The sequence below is a fragment of the Uloborus diversus genome, unplaced genomic scaffold, assembly GCF_026930045.1.
Source record: "Uloborus diversus isolate 005 unplaced genomic scaffold, Udiv.v.3.1 scaffold_229, whole genome shotgun sequence".
Taxonomy (NCBI): Eukaryota; Metazoa; Arthropoda; class Arachnida; order Araneae; family Uloboridae; genus Uloborus; species Uloborus diversus.
Window position 1 is genome coordinate 168,615 of NW_026558383.1, and position 15,745 is coordinate 184,359.

At 36.9% G+C, this 15,745-nt stretch overlaps 1 protein-coding gene across 1 annotated transcript in view; it reads left to right on the plus strand.

Moving 5' to 3' along the window:
- Nucleotides 1–9,076: 9,076 nt before the first annotated feature.
- Nucleotides 9,077–15,745, plus strand: part of LOC129233181 (short-chain dehydrogenase/reductase family 16C member 6-like) — a gene marked incomplete at its 3' end in the record, with an annotated part of 42,734 nt that continues 36,065 nt past the window's right edge. Inside the window, 1 exon segment of the mRNA XM_054867246.1 lies at nt 9,077–11,142. Within this exon segment, the coding sequence (XP_054723221.1) occupies nt 10,687–11,142 (456 nt within the window).

Genomic DNA, 15,745 nt, shown 5'->3' on the forward strand with positions numbered 1-15,745 from the left:
ACTTCCCCCTGAATCTCTGGAACATTTATACCCTCTACAACCGGCCTACACCCTAATGCTAACTGGGCTTCCAAAACTAGCATCTTAAGTTTTAAGTCTGAGAGTTCAGCACATTTAGTGCAAATATAATCCTCCTCAAAAACAGACTCATTTTCCCCCTTATACAGGCAGAACATATGACATAAATCACAAGAGATCCACCTGTCCCCCTTCCCACTCTTTACCTCTTTCATAATGCATATAACACCCATTTCTACTCAGTGAATATGTTCCAAAAGGCAAAACAGAAAGATAAAAATGCAAAAAAACACAGAATAAATACTAAAAACAGCAGTAAATAAACAGAGTTGCTACACCCAATAAAGCACACAAGATCAAAAACCAGGAGATCACCACATGTTAGGCTTAGCTCCAAAAAATGCAAAAACACTTCAAGAATACAATTACAGCAAAAATGAGCCCCCAAAACACATTAAAACTAAATTACATGATAAAGTGAAGTAAAAAAAACCTAAAACTAGACAGTAATAATGAAAAATTATAGTAAGAAAACACTTATCAAATTAGCAGCAGTAACACTCCCTGCATCACAGGCGCCCTCTAGTGGCCAAAAACAAATTGTTTCGAATCTCTCCTTTTGAAACTCTAATGGGACAAATGAGTTTCTCCCCGAAATTTCAACGTCAAACAAATTTATTTTGAACTAGCCGCCTGCGGCGACCAGCTGGTCCGCCTTTTCACGCAATTCGCCTTTTTGCGCCAGTGTTGCCGCCTTCGGCGGCAGCTTAGACAATTTAGCGACGGTATTAATCAATGTTTTTCTTTATATATCAATATTATCATTCGCCTTTTTACGCCAATGTTGGCTTCTTCGGCGGCTGCTTAAAAAAATTTGTCGATGGTATTAATCAATCTTTTTCTCTATACATCAATATTATCATTCGCCTTTTTACGCCAAGGTTGCCACCATCGGCGGCTGCTTAAATAAATTTTGTGTTGAATAAAGTATTTTCTAGATCTATCTCCAGTTATATGTCCTTTGGAATATTTTTAAAGGGGGGGGGGGGGGAGGCACAAAGAGCATACTCTTCATGCAAATTTTGTCGGAAAATAACAAAAAGCACTTTAACTTTTATGTGAAAGCATTGTTTTTTCAAAGTCATGGTATGTGTTTGTGTGGGGGAGACGGCTATTGATCATCCGTTGAAGTTCCTCTATTTCTTACTGTCTATCTACTGTATCCACCTCTATATTTGTCCACCCTTCTTTCTCTCTATCTATATATACGATCCATGCATATCTATCTCTGATAGTAATTAACAATCCTTTTCTATGTAAAAAAAAACATTTTTTGCCCACTTAATATAATCTCTCTATCTACCAAACCTAACCACCAATTCCTACAAAAATCATGCAAAAAACCGCGGGTTTTAATTATTTACTTAAAACTGCACGCAAAAAAAAAAAGGCTCTGTGTTCTCCGTAGTGTGCAAAAAGCAGCGCTTGCAAAAGATTAAAAAAAAAAAAAAAACACCGCTTTTATTGAATTAAAATGCGCACAAATATTTGACCAAAAATAAATATAGCAAAACGTCCAGAAAAAAAAAGTTGGAAAAATAAAGGTATGAAATCTCTGAAAGTTAAAGGGAAAAAAAAAGTGAAGAGAAAGCAAACGATTTCAGTTAGGTCACGTGATGAGGAAGTGCGGAACTCAGCCGGCAATGCTTACAGGTCGCGTCGCGTTCTGCATTAAAAAAATTGTAAAAAAAAAACTTTTGCGTATTTTTAAAAACTTTTTTCTTCTGAAGGAGGCGGAATGTTTTTACTATTACCAACTAAAATTTTGGAATCGAGAGTTCAATACTTTTTGCAGGATGGGTTTCGAAAAAAACTAAACCCAGAAAAAAATGCAAAATAAAGGTTTTTTAAAAAAATTATAAAAAATACAAAAATTTCAATATCTTCAAAATTTTTTCAATCATCATATTTAAAACTAAATTTCCTACATTATAGTACTAAAAATATTTGTATGGTGCGATTAGTTCGGGGTCTGTGAGGTAAAAAAGTACTAAAAAGTGCAAAAAAACGCGTAAAACATTAAATAACTTTTTTTCTAATAAAAATATCAAAAATCGAAGCCCGAGGTGCACTTTTTCAGCAAAAACTGCACCAATATACCAAATTTCATCTTTCTAGGCCTTACCGTTTTCCTGGGATACGCGCCACAAACACACACACACACACACACACACACACACACAAACATTTTATTTTATTATATGTATAGATAGATTGCACGTCATTATTTATTCACTAGAAAGTACTTCAAAATAAAATTGTTTGACAACTCTAAAAAAAAAAATGAATACAGATAGGGCTTACTGAGCAACTCTAAATATCATAGGTGTCTCTCCGAAATTCCGACAAAAAAATCATTTTGATCTGTACGCCATTACTTTATTCACTGGTTAATTTCTGTCAAATAAAATAGTTCTCCCATCGTTAATAAAATAAACAAATACGGGTGTATGTGGGGGGGGGGGGGGATTGATCACCGCTTGACGTCATAGATGTATCCATGTAAAATGTATTCTCGTACATCATCATTCGGTAAAATTCGAAGTTTCATTCGTTAAATTAAAAGAATCTTCAGTCCCCCCCCCCCCCCCAATAATAGTTCAGTTTGGTGCCAAACGAGGAAGATGCCTCTCTCGCAAAACGAAGACCATGGTGGGGAAAAAAATATGAATTTAACATTTTATAGTTATTAAGCAGATAAGAATTTTACCATACGATTATTTTTCTTGCCTAGTTCTTATTATAACCTAAGACTTTTTTTTGAGCAATCACGATTGCTTATTGTTCTCACTTGACTGTTTTGATGTCCTTTGATTTTATTTTCCCACCGCCGCCCTCTGCACCATCACCGTCGACCGAGTCCTCACGATGCTGCTCCTACAGCGAAAGCCGTCCCCAGGTTGCATCCATATGCTACACACGCGCATACATACACAACTACACACACACACACAAGCACATACACACACATACACCTACACACATACACACAACTAACTACCCACACATTCATGCCTGCACACAGACACAAACACATATGCGTACACACACATACACATACCCCTCACATAAACACGCATACCCCCCACACACAAACATACACCCCTACATACACACACTCGTGATTGCGAAAAACATAATTTGAATTCAAGATGTCAAAATTCAAATTAATTTGTCTTTTTTTTTCTTTTTTGTCAGTTCGTTATTATTGATATTATTGGTCTCAAAAATATTACTTATATTGTTAGTTTAATTGTTAGTTTAATATGTTTCTAGATTTTTTCCTATTGTTTTTAGGATTTTAAAATGTGTATGTATTCGTTTTATTAGTTTGATTTATATGCGTAGTGATTAATGGATTTATTTATGATTTTATTTATTTTTTTATTTATTTATTATTATTATATATTTATTCATTTTGTTATCTTGTGTGATGAAATTTTACGAAATAAATATTTATTTTTTTGATATTTGCTCACTTTTCTGAAATGATTTTTGAAAAGCTAACAAATACGAAATATTAATGACAGTCTCAATGCTTTTTTTTTTTTTTTTTTTGCCGACTTTCCCGTCAAAATTTTAAAAAATGAATAAAGACATGAAAGATACAAGATGGCTGCCCCTCACATTCAAAACTGTAGGAGCCCTGCCCCCTTGCTTTCCAAAGTAAAAAATTATTAATTAATTGAAAAATGATTTTTTTTTTAATAGGGTGAATTGATATATTTCTCAAAAGTAAAAACAAAAAATTCCGAATAAAGGAATTTTTCTAGTCTTATTTCCTAAGAATGGAACTTTAAAATGGAATGGGAAAGTCGACGGTGGACATCCGCCACAATTTTTGATGCACATTTTTAGAAGTTTTTTAATCAGTAGAGGGAGAGTGTTGTACCTTGGGACACTGCTAATTTCTACATATATATTTTTAGTAACCGTTTTTTTTTTTTTTAAATATCTAATAGTAACCTTCTCCTCTAAATGGAGCCATAGTAACAATCAGTATTAAAGAGTTGAATTGAGGCACTGAGAAGCAAAGAGATGTAAGTGGCAGAGTTAAAAATTTGGAGATAACCAGTACAAATGGTAGGTGAATCCCTCCTCTGTCTTGGGGCAAGCGATAGTACTAGACTAGTAGCCCTGGTAGGTGCTGCTGTACAGCAAGATTTAGATATTTTTTTTAAATGAAAGCCTACCTAGGATCTGAACTTTAAACGCGATTTACTCGAAACTTTAAATAGTCTACTTACACCCCTTTGCTCTCACTGCCTCAATTGATGATTTTGTGAGAGAAAGAAAATTTCATGACTCCAAAGTAAATATTTCCTTCAATTTTGTTTCATTTTCTATCTTTGTATTTGTAAAACTAATCAACTGAATTTCATTTTGTTATAACAGAGAAGTACTTTCAATATTTCGGTTATGAGAATATAATGATATTGCATCAAGATTGATCACCATTTTGGTTTTTCTTAAACCAAATTGTAATTGTACCTCAGGACAGCCAAACATATTGCACCATGGGACACGTCCAAGGTACAGCATATGCATGGTTCTTAATAATTAAGATATGTTTAGGACTATGGAAAAATGTTCTAATCTGATGTAGTCTTTTAAACACACTGAATGATGAATAATTCATTACTTATGTGATTCATTATTCATAATTTAATTCATTCCCATGAAATATATATACAGTAAAACCTCGCTAACGCCAATGTTCTATCAGGGAGGAGTTGAAAAAACAGCCCAGCTTCATCAGCGTTATAAATGTCTTCTGGTGCATACTTTTGAAGAATATCTTTCATCTTCTCTTGTCTCCAGGCATTTGCCTCATTCATCGGAGCAGATTTTTTCTCTCCGTGAATTTTCTGGAAAGTGATTCCGTGACGATCCCGAAAACGCATTAGCCAACCATTGCTAGCTTTAAAAGTTTCGTTCCCTAGCATTGCTGCATATTTCCGTGCTTGTGCACATAACAAGGGTCCATTTATTGGGATATTTGTTGCTCCCATCTTTTGAAAACACTTCAGGACGGCAGCATCAATGTTTTCATTAGTCGCGACTTTTAGTCGTTTTCGCTTGGGATTGACTGAATTTGATCTCACAGCATCTTCAATATGTTTCCTCTTCTTGAGGAACGTTGCAACTGTAGATTGAGATAATCCATATTTCTTAGCTGCATCAACCTGCTTCATTCCATCATCAATATCGCAGATGACGTTGAGTTTATCTTGAAATGAAATTTGCTTTCTCCCTGCCATCTTAGGGAAAAATACTCTAGTGAATAAAATCAAATCTTTCGTTTTCGTCGATCATGTGACAGTGATGACGCAATCAGATGGGAATGTTACACCTTTTCGGACCATCTTCATTTGCCACTCACTCAAAAAAAAAAAATTGAACATTTTCTGTTTTTTTACTTTTCAAGCATTTTTAGATGTTTAGTTTCCCCCTCCATGTGCATGTTTTCTTTTCCCAAAAAAGAAAAAAAAAACACTGTGGTTTAAACAAAATAAAAGAACAATCTCAAGGGGGGAGGAAGGACGGTTTCAGCTCTTTATTCCTTTGGTCTAGACGCCTTTTGATACAAGGGCGCCTTTTCTTTTTGTTCATTTGTGTTAAAAAAGAAATTTATACGATTGTACTGCTTTTTTTATTTATTTTGGAAGGTGCATTTTTGTTTTGACTTGTGAAAATAAACTATCTCCAGCGCGACGCCATTTTGGAAACGCATTGTTTAAAATGTAGCGCGAAACTTAGAGCTAACCATTTTTAAAGAAAAAATAAAGTTTTAAGCTTTTTTTTTTTTTTTTTGAAAATAAGAGGGATTACTTTCAGGGTTTTACTGTACTTGAAAATTAAATTATCGTAATACAGAGGGGTTGAAAACTTAAAAAAACATCGCTTTACAGGGGTTTATTGCTGTAGAGAATATCGCAATATTGAGAGGAGGATAACATTAGTTCCTATGCGAGTTCACCGGGACCCGAAATATTATCGTTGTATAGGGATTTATCGTTGTATCGGATAGCGTTGTAGCGAGGTTTTACTGTATTAGCTACCAGTTTGTTTGGCATTCTTGGCTTCCTAAAGAGGTTTTCCATCTCCAGCTGTGTCATTTTCCTATGCCGCGCTGATGAGTGCTAATGAGCACGAAACTGCAGTCCTCGGCTGGAAATGACTGAGCTGGCGGTGTATTTCATGTATTGTTAATATGATTTGTTTTTATTTTAACTTTAAATTTTTAATTTATGTACTATTCTATTTACGGTAACGGCAAATAAAGTGAAATTCGGAGTCTTTTATACTTTTACATAAAGAACTGCGCAGACAATTTTTTTCCGGTGATAGAAATTATTTTTTAAGTGGATATTTTATTGTTCTTTACTCATTTTTTATTGAATATTTATTTATTTTTTTTGGTAAGGAGGGAAAATAAAATCTAAGATGCCTTATTTTTACATGGAAAAAAAGCTTAAAAAACGGTTTATTGTTATTTATTTATTTATTTTATTTTATTTATTTATTTTAATTTATTTATTAATTTATTTATTTATTTTTATTTATTTATTTATTTGACATTATGCGTTTATTTTAATGTGCTTTCTAAAGCTTCTATTTTATTGAATACATTTATAAAGAAACTATCACAATTACAAACTTTCAGGAGAGACAGCAAGAGGGTTGAGAACTAGCTACCCTTAGGATTTCTTAAATACGCTGCGTTGCAATAACCAAAAAAGTAGTGTTGGAGTGAATGAATTTAAATGAACACAAGTTTCAGGATGCAAAGCTACAAAAATAAGTATGTTTGTCAAATACCTTTATACTTTTTTTCGTGATGAAAAAGTTATTCTAGATATTCGAGTAAATCTAGAGATAATCGCCCCGGACAGAGGTCCGTTTGTCCAGCCCTAGGGCCGCCCCTGCCGTGCACGTACATATTTCTCAATAAAAATAAATGGACGCTGTAAAAGTTGTTTCTCCGCGCAAGTATTCTTGATGCAGAGAAAACAACATATCGCTAAAATATTCAAAATTATGTAGTTCGATTTCTATATCAACAATTTTTTTCTACAACTTTGCTAGTATGACATAAAATGTTTTAGTTCTGAGTTAATCTTTATCTGAAAATCGCGGATTCTTTATTGTTTGCTGTTCCTTGTGCCCTAATATTTGTCGGACAGTCGGACTCCGACTCACCGACTCTGACTCCGCAAATTTGGCAGAAAGTTAGACTTCACCTCATTCCTAACTTGGGATATTTAACATTTTGATCCTGTAATTGGAAAGTCCAAATAATCCTTAATGTAGCTGTTTCTTAACCTCTACATGATCCTCATTTCACATCTTTTCATATTCATTTCCATTCCTTCATAATACGTGAAATTCACAGTAAATAAATTAGTCTCATCTATACTTTGTGACTCATTTTCATTAGTAGAACTAACATGTGTAATACTTTGGTGAAACGTCTTTTGCTCATTAATAGATTCCAATTTTTAACAGTGACAACTTTTCTGTCCTCTATCGGTATGATACAGTTAATGTCATCAGAATAGTCATAATTTTTAAAAAATTTGTATCTATACCTTTTTCTTAATACAATTATACACTTTATTTTCTCGATATTCCTTATGGATGCTTTTTATGCCTTAGTACCCTAACTTGAAACAGTATCTCAAGTTAGGAGCTTATTTGCAATTTCTCAAATTTATGAATAAAGTAATTAAATTTAATTAGTTAAGTGGAAATGAATTTCCCCCAAATGAGGAACGGGTACGTAGCTGAGATGATGTGTGAAACAAATTTAAGCTACTCTGTTAGCGTAGGAAACTAAAATCATTTCCATTCTTAAAATCCGCATATTTTTTTGAAATTTTCAAAATCAGTTAACGAACCTATAACGCTGATGCATCTAACTCACATAGCCTCAAAAGATAACTATTCATTTGTTCTTTTTTCTTTAGCACCATTTGTTTCTTATTGGTGGAAAACTGACAGATGTACCAGCCCTCAAAACTAAATTCGGCAAAATGTCCCAAGTAGGATACTGTCCTAGCCCCAAGTATGGACACTTGATTGTACATGATATTGGCTTTTCTTGCCAAGATTTTGAGAATTTTATGAGCTCAATCTTGGTTTGGCAAAAAAAAATCCCACTGGCAATAGGTACTGACAGATTCTGCAAGGGTGCCCAACTGGAAAAGGGGGGGGGGGGGGCTCGTAACGCAGACTGCGCCATATACATTGTAGGGATAGTTTTTTCTTTTTGAGGGATTCTTGCTCTTTGGGGGGGGGGAGTGACTTTATGGTGGTATTTTGGGGAAGGAGCGCGGCATTGCTCTTGGAGCGGATGGGCACCCCTGGATTCTCATAATCTTTCTGTATCATTATTATGGATTCATGTCTTACTGTGTCATTATTATACGTTCCTGTGCACTACTCCTGAAAACTCTGTGACAAGGTCACTCAGGCGGAAAACTTGACTGCAGTACTATAAAAGAATTTTTTCTAAGGAAACGAACATTATTTGTAAATTGATTTCACAGTTAATTGAGTACTTACTAAAAAAACTCTAAATTTAATTATCCCCCCCCCCCCCAAGACAATTATTTCGATGTGTCAATGAGAAATTCGGAAAATTGTTTTGAAATAAACAAATGTTATGTCTTCAAACAAAAACCGATCAAAAGAAGAAAAACTGAATTACGTATATAAAGAACGAAAGCCACCATTAAGCTGTTTGAACCTGAATAGAGGACAAACGAGAAGACAATGTTTACTAAGGTTGTCTTTATAAAAGAGAAGGAAAAAAAAAGATCTTTCTTCATCGCCGCTTTTCTTGCAGCACTTCGTTCTTCTCGCCAAACGCGTCATGCAGACTTTCCTGTGAGGAAGGTATTCAAGGCCGCTTTCTTCTAAAAAAACAAATAAATAATCGTTTCGGACAGTAGATTATATAGTCACGCCATTATGTTGTAGTGATACTTTAACTGTTGGGAGACTTCTGTAGCTGATCGTCTTGCGTCGTGCGGCTGTTTAATTTCCCCAATTCAACGACGCTAAAACGTATAACCGCGTCAGTAGTTCCTGATAATTGATCGGATTTTTGTCAAATAATTTGTTTGTTCTTTTGTCTTCAGATAGAAGGAAAACTAAAATGGATATCTTTGACGGGTGCTTGTGGTTCATTTCTAACAGCAAGCTACAGTTTCTTGGGTGCTTGCTGACAATACTGAACTGCTTTTCGGCCACGTTCCGACCCATAAGGAGACTGTATGATTGGATAAAATCCTGATATCGGTTTATCTCAGTACGACCTATGTGCCATCGGAATTATCCCCCGTGCGTGTTGTCCTTGTGATTTGTTTTTCTTTCGTTTCGTCATTTTTCGTTCTACTGTTGCGGGCTAGTGTTTGTGCTATAAACGGAATCTCAGTTTCCTCTGCTTTATGTGTAGTCAGTATTTGGTGATAGAATAATCTCAGTTTCCTCTGCTTATGTATAGTCAATATTTGGTGATAGAATAATCTCAGTTTCCTCTACTTTATGTATAGTCAATATTTGGTGATAGAATAATCTCAGCTTCTTCTACTTTATCTTTATCCAGTATTCGGTGATCGAATAATCTCAGTTTCCTTTGCTTTATGCGTAGTCAGATATTCGGTGATAGAATAATCTCAGTTTCTTCTACTTTAAATTTAGTCAGTATTCGGTGATAGAATAATCTCAGTTTTCTCCGCTTTTTATGCACTCAGTATCTTGGTGATAGAATAATCGCAGTTTTTTCTAGTTTATCTGTCTTTAGTATTTGGTGATTGAATAATTTCAGTTTCCTATGTTTTTTATGTTGTGATGATAGAATAGTCTGTTTTTTTTTTTTTTTTTTTTTTTTGTTTTTGCTTTATTTATAGTCAGTATTTGCTACTAGAATATTAATACTGCATCTTACTTAAGTGTGACTGCGCTTTTCTTTTAATATTTCATCCCAATAGAAACTGGAGATCATTTAACTTGTATTTTATTTTTTATTGAAGTTTTTTTTTCTTCTAAATTTCTAGACGACGTTACACTTGAACTCTTGGCATGGATTCCAATTTAGTCTCATTTCAATTATTTTAGTTGACACTCATAGTTAGTTTGAATATTGATAGCTCAAAATTGGAAATTAAGACCTCTGGCTATATCTTCGTTGTTCGTTCAAATTTTTGTTGTTCCAGTTACTAAAATTTTTGTTTTCGTTCTACACGTTGCTAAATTTTTTGTTGTTATTTTGATTATTTTCAAAACTTCTGTGGAACTCTGAAAATTCTATCTAGTTTGAATTGTTCTTTTGGACATGTAATTTCAAATTCCATTTTCACTGATATATTATATTACCAGTAGCTTTTTTCATCACGTGAAATTTTTTTCTTATTTAAAACAATTTAAATATTGTTTATTTTTTTAAAGAAATATTGATCAAAATTTACACTTTTCTTAGAGTAACGCAGTACTGTTTCTTCCCTTTAGTCTTTGAAAAGATAACTTTATTGAATGTCAATGAGCTACTCTTGATTTTTCGATTTTCTAAATCAATTTATTTATTTTCAGTTTTATTTAAGCATGAATGCCATTCAAGCCGTTCTTTACCTAACACCCTTCGTAATCCTCAATTTTTTCAAATGCCTATTCCTACGTATATTTTCGATACCGATAAAGGAAAAGAAAAGCATCGATAGCGATACTATTCTAATCACTGGTGCCGGTAGTGGAGTAGGACGCAGTTTGGCCGTCCAGTTTTCGAAGCATTCTACTAGTTTAGTGTTACTGGACATCAATACGAATTCTTTGCTCGAAACGAAAAAACTCGTGAATCAGAAATCGAAAGTTTTTATTTACAAGTGTGACGTTTCTGCCAGGAAATCTGTGTATGAAGTAGCAGAACGGATTAAGAAAGAAGTCGGGAAAGTTGATATACTGGTCAACAATGCAGGTATAGTCTTCGGAAAGCCTTTTATGGAACTGACAGATGAACAAATACTGAAGACCATGCAGGTGAATGCTTTAGGTCATTTCTGGGTAAGTTTCAATATTTTTTTTTTTCAATTTAAAAATTTATTTTTGAACTGAAACGTTTTATGCGAGGGCTTTGAAATGGGGTCGTTTCTAAAATTTTAACAGTATTTTTTTCTGAAAGAACATGCTTAAAAACATAGGATCTAACTATTTTTTTTAAATAATTTGTTTAAGTTTAATATTTTTCAAAAATTACTTAAATCGTTGCTCTTTCATTGTTCACATTTCTTGCCGATGACATCACAAATGATGAAATGCCATTCTGTGTTGCCATTCAGAGAGCAAAATATTTAATTCGCATCTTTACTCACGTGTATTGGCAAAGATATTGTACCGGATTCGGTGCGACTTCCGCTTTCTTGAAATGAAGACACAGTTCTTGATAAAAACACAGGAAATTTATTTACACTATGTACAGGAAAGATCGTCAACATCTGCTAAATTATTCATCAGCAATAAAGCAATTATCACACAACACCGTAAACTCAACGTTTACACACGTATTTACTTCCAAATACGAAAACAACACAGCGAAATGCCTCGCTATAAACAGAGCAAAAATGCACTCAGTTCGAAAATCTCAATCGAAACTAACTGTTTATCCATCGCTAACGGCTTAAATACACCGAAAAGAAATCTCTCAAATATTCCAGAAATTGCTACGACGTTCTACAACTACACTTCCATTGATAAAATCAGTGAATGAAATAAGAAAAAAAAGAATAGGGGGTTGTATACTTGAGCCATATGTTAAGGGGTTGTATATTCATTACGGGAAACTATTTACAGGTTATGTTACTACAATAATTACTATTTACAGAATTCGTAACATTGCCCCCTTCCCAAGGACTGCACGTCCCGGGCAGTACAATCCCCAGAAAGGGTGCAAACTTCTATCACAAGTTTACAAATATACACATTAATTAATAACCAATAATGCATAGGAAACACAATAATAACAAGAAATATTAATAAACATTAAAAGCAAAAAAATTATCTACAACTTTTATGTTATCAACCATGGTTGTTTACGTAATATACTCATGAACTATGGCCATAGTATGGGGCTAACCGATCATAATGTACAACCCTAGGTTTTGCATTAGGTGATTTTTGGATCCTCACTACGACGTCATTCAGTCGGTTAAGGACTTTGTAGGGTCCATCCCAATGCGACTGCAATTTGGGTGACAGACCTTTCCGTCGGATGGGATTCCATAACCAAACCTTGTCGCCTTCGTTGAATTCATGTCCAGTAGACCTTGTGTCGTATCGGGTCTTCATCTTCTCCGCCGCGATGTTGATTCGCTCTCGTGCGAAGTTATGAACGTCTTCCAACCGGGCCTGGAGATCCTGGATGTACTCCTCAGGCGATGAAGGCGCATCCGGAGGACGACCGAAGACGAGATCACAAGGTAGCCGAAGCTCTCGTCCGAAGAGCATCTGAGATGGGGCATATCCGGTAGTCTCGTGGACAGCACTGCGGTAGGCCAGCAGGAACAAAGGCAGCTTCTTGTCCCAATCTTGTTGATTTCTGGAGACCATAAGTGAGAGATTGTTCAGGATTGTGCGGTTAAATCTCTCCACCATGCCGTCCGATTGTGGGTGTAGTGGTGTTGTCCTAGTTTTCTCAATTCCGAGAATTTGACATAGGCCCTTAAACACAGCAGAGATGAAATTCCTCCCTTGATCGGAATGAATCTGCAAAGGTGTTCCATATCTCGAGATCCAATGTTGGACTAGAGTCTCTGCTACGGTGGTAGCCTCTTGATCTGGAATGGGATATGCTTCCGGCCATTTGGTGAAGTAGTCGATGGAAACAAGAATGTATTTGTTCCCATCAGCAGTTCTTGGTAGAGGACCCAGGATGTCGATCCCAATTCGTTCGAAAGGAGCTCCAACGTTGTACAGATGTAGCTTCCCTCTGCTTCTCTTCTTCGGTCCTTTACGAGCAGCACAGGCGTCACAAGAATGGCACCACTTCTCCACGTCATCCTTCGCCTTGCTCCAGAAGAAGCGCTCCCGAACTTTATTGAGAGTTTTCAAGACACCAAAATGTCCTCCAGTCGCACTACTATGTATTTCTTTCAGAACATCTGAAATCCTGGATCGAGGAAGTAGTAACTGCCACCTAGATGCCTTGCCGTCGTCAGATTCCCATTTCCGGTGTAGCACGCCGTTCCGCAAATGGAGTGAGTTCCATAAAGCCCAGTATCTTTTTGTTGCAGGACTGAAGATGGAAACGTCCTGCCTGCTAGGGCGTCCACTGTCACTTTCCATGAACTCTAAAATTGGTTTTATGTCGGGGTCTTCAAGTTGATCTTTTCGAACTTGGTCATCACTCCATGGATCAGGTTCTGATGATGTTGGAGTCACTGTCACCTGATAGGCGGTAGGGCTAGTCGTTCCATACTGTTTCCCGATTCGGGAACAATAGTGGCAGTTCTCAGGACAGGGTCTCCTTGATAAAGCGTCAGCATTACCGTGAGATAACCCTTTTCGATGCTTGATCTCCATGTCATATTCCTGGAGCCGCTGTATCCATCTGGCTATCTGGCCTTCTGGATTCTTGAAGTTCAAAAGCCAAGTTAACGAGGCATGATCTGTCCGAAGCAGAAATTTTCGGCCGTAGAGGTAATGATGGAAGTGTTCTACAGCTTTCACTATGGCCAGTAACTCCTTTCTGGTGACGCAGTAATTTTGCTCCGACTTTGATAAGCATTTGCTCCAGTAAGCGATGACATGTTCATTTCCGTCAATTTCTTGGGATAAAACAGCTCCAATTCCCTCGTTGCTCGCATCAGTGTCCAGGATGAAGGATTTTTCAGGCTGAGGATAGGCGAGGATAGGCGTTGATGTTAAAGCCTCCTTCAGTCGTAGAAATGCATCTTCGCATTCTTTGGACCATTCAAACTTTTGCTTGCTCTCCGTCAGCTTATGCAAAGGTCGTGCAATGTTGGAAAAACCCTTCACAAACTTCCTGTAGTACGTGCAGAGTCCCAGGAAACTTCGCAACTGATGAATGTTTTCGGGACGACTCCAACTCCTGACCGCAGATACCTTCTCTGGATCGGTTTGCACACCTTCAGAAGAGATGATGTGACCAAGGTAGTTCACTTCCCGGCGGAACAAATTACATTTGGACGGGCTTAACTTCAGATTGGCTTCCTTAAGCTTTTGCAGCACCTTCCTAAGATTTGCCAGATGTTCTTCGAAGCTGCGTCCCACGATGATGATATCGTCTAAGTAGACCAGACAGGATTCGTAGGAAAGTCCTCTTAACACTGTCTCCATAAGACGCTCGAACGTAGCTGGTGCATTGCAGAGGCCGAAGGGCATCACTTTAAACTGCCATAAGCCTTGTCCAGTTGTAAACGCTGTCTTCTCTCGGTCATCAGGGTGTATCTCAACCTGCCAGTAGCCGCTCTTCAAGTCCAGAGTAGAAAACCACTTGTGTCCAGAAAGAGTGTCCAAGGTGTCGTCTATCCGTGGAAGAGGGTAACTGTCTTTCTTGGTGATTTCATTTAGCCGCCGGTAATCGACACAAAATCTAGTGGAGCCATCTTTCTTTCGGACCAAGACGATGGGAGAGGCCCAAGGACTGGACGAAGGTTCGATGACATCATTCTCCTGCATCTCTTTCAGGAGGGTCTCAACCTCTTCCTTCTTGGCGAACGGTAGTCGTCTTGGATGCTGTTTAATAGGGGGGTGTTCTCCAGTGTAGATCCTATGCTGCGTTAAATTCGTACGGCCAACATCCTCCGATGTAGATGAAAACAGATGCTTGAAATCGTCCACCAATTGTTCCGCAGCAGCTCTTTGATCTTTCGACAATGGCGCACTCCCAATTAACTTCGATTTCAAGGACTCAGAAGACACAGTCTCGGGGGAATTGATTCTTCTAATGATGCAGTTTACTGGAGTACAAGTTGCCAACACTTCACCTTTCCGGATATTCCTTGGCCTTTCATTCACGTTGACGACTCGCACAGGAATTACATCATTTGAAAGGTCCACAAGCGTAGATGCTACCAGCACTCCTTTTGGGTTATTGCTTAAGTTGGGGGATTCAATGAGTCCAAATCGAAAACTACTGCTTTCTTCAAGGGAGCCAGGTATTAATGATTCTGACCTTGAGGGAATCGATAAATCTGTTTGGGCTATTATTTGATGAGCGGATTTTACATCACTTTCTGCGGGAAAGACTGCTATGTCTTCTCTCGTCGAGTGCAGCTCGTTAGTCTTGAAGTCGAGGTTGAAGTCATACTTCTTTAAAAAGTCCAATCCGAGAATGAAGGGGTCTGTGATAGCAGCAACGAATGCCGTATGATGGTAAGTGGCATTTCCAAACACAATTTCTAAGTTTACTTTACCTTCAATCTCGATCTTGTCACCTGTCACAGTTTGGAGGGTAACACAGGGCGGCGTCCATAGAATGTTGAGTCCAAATTGACGAGCCACATCTGTTCTAATGATTGTAACATTGGCTCCAGTGTCAATAATCAGTTCGCAGGGAAACCCGTTCACGTATGCGTAGACAAACAGTCCATTACTGCCGCCACTCGTCGATGAAATCTGGAAAACTTTAAGATGGGGCTCATTCCAA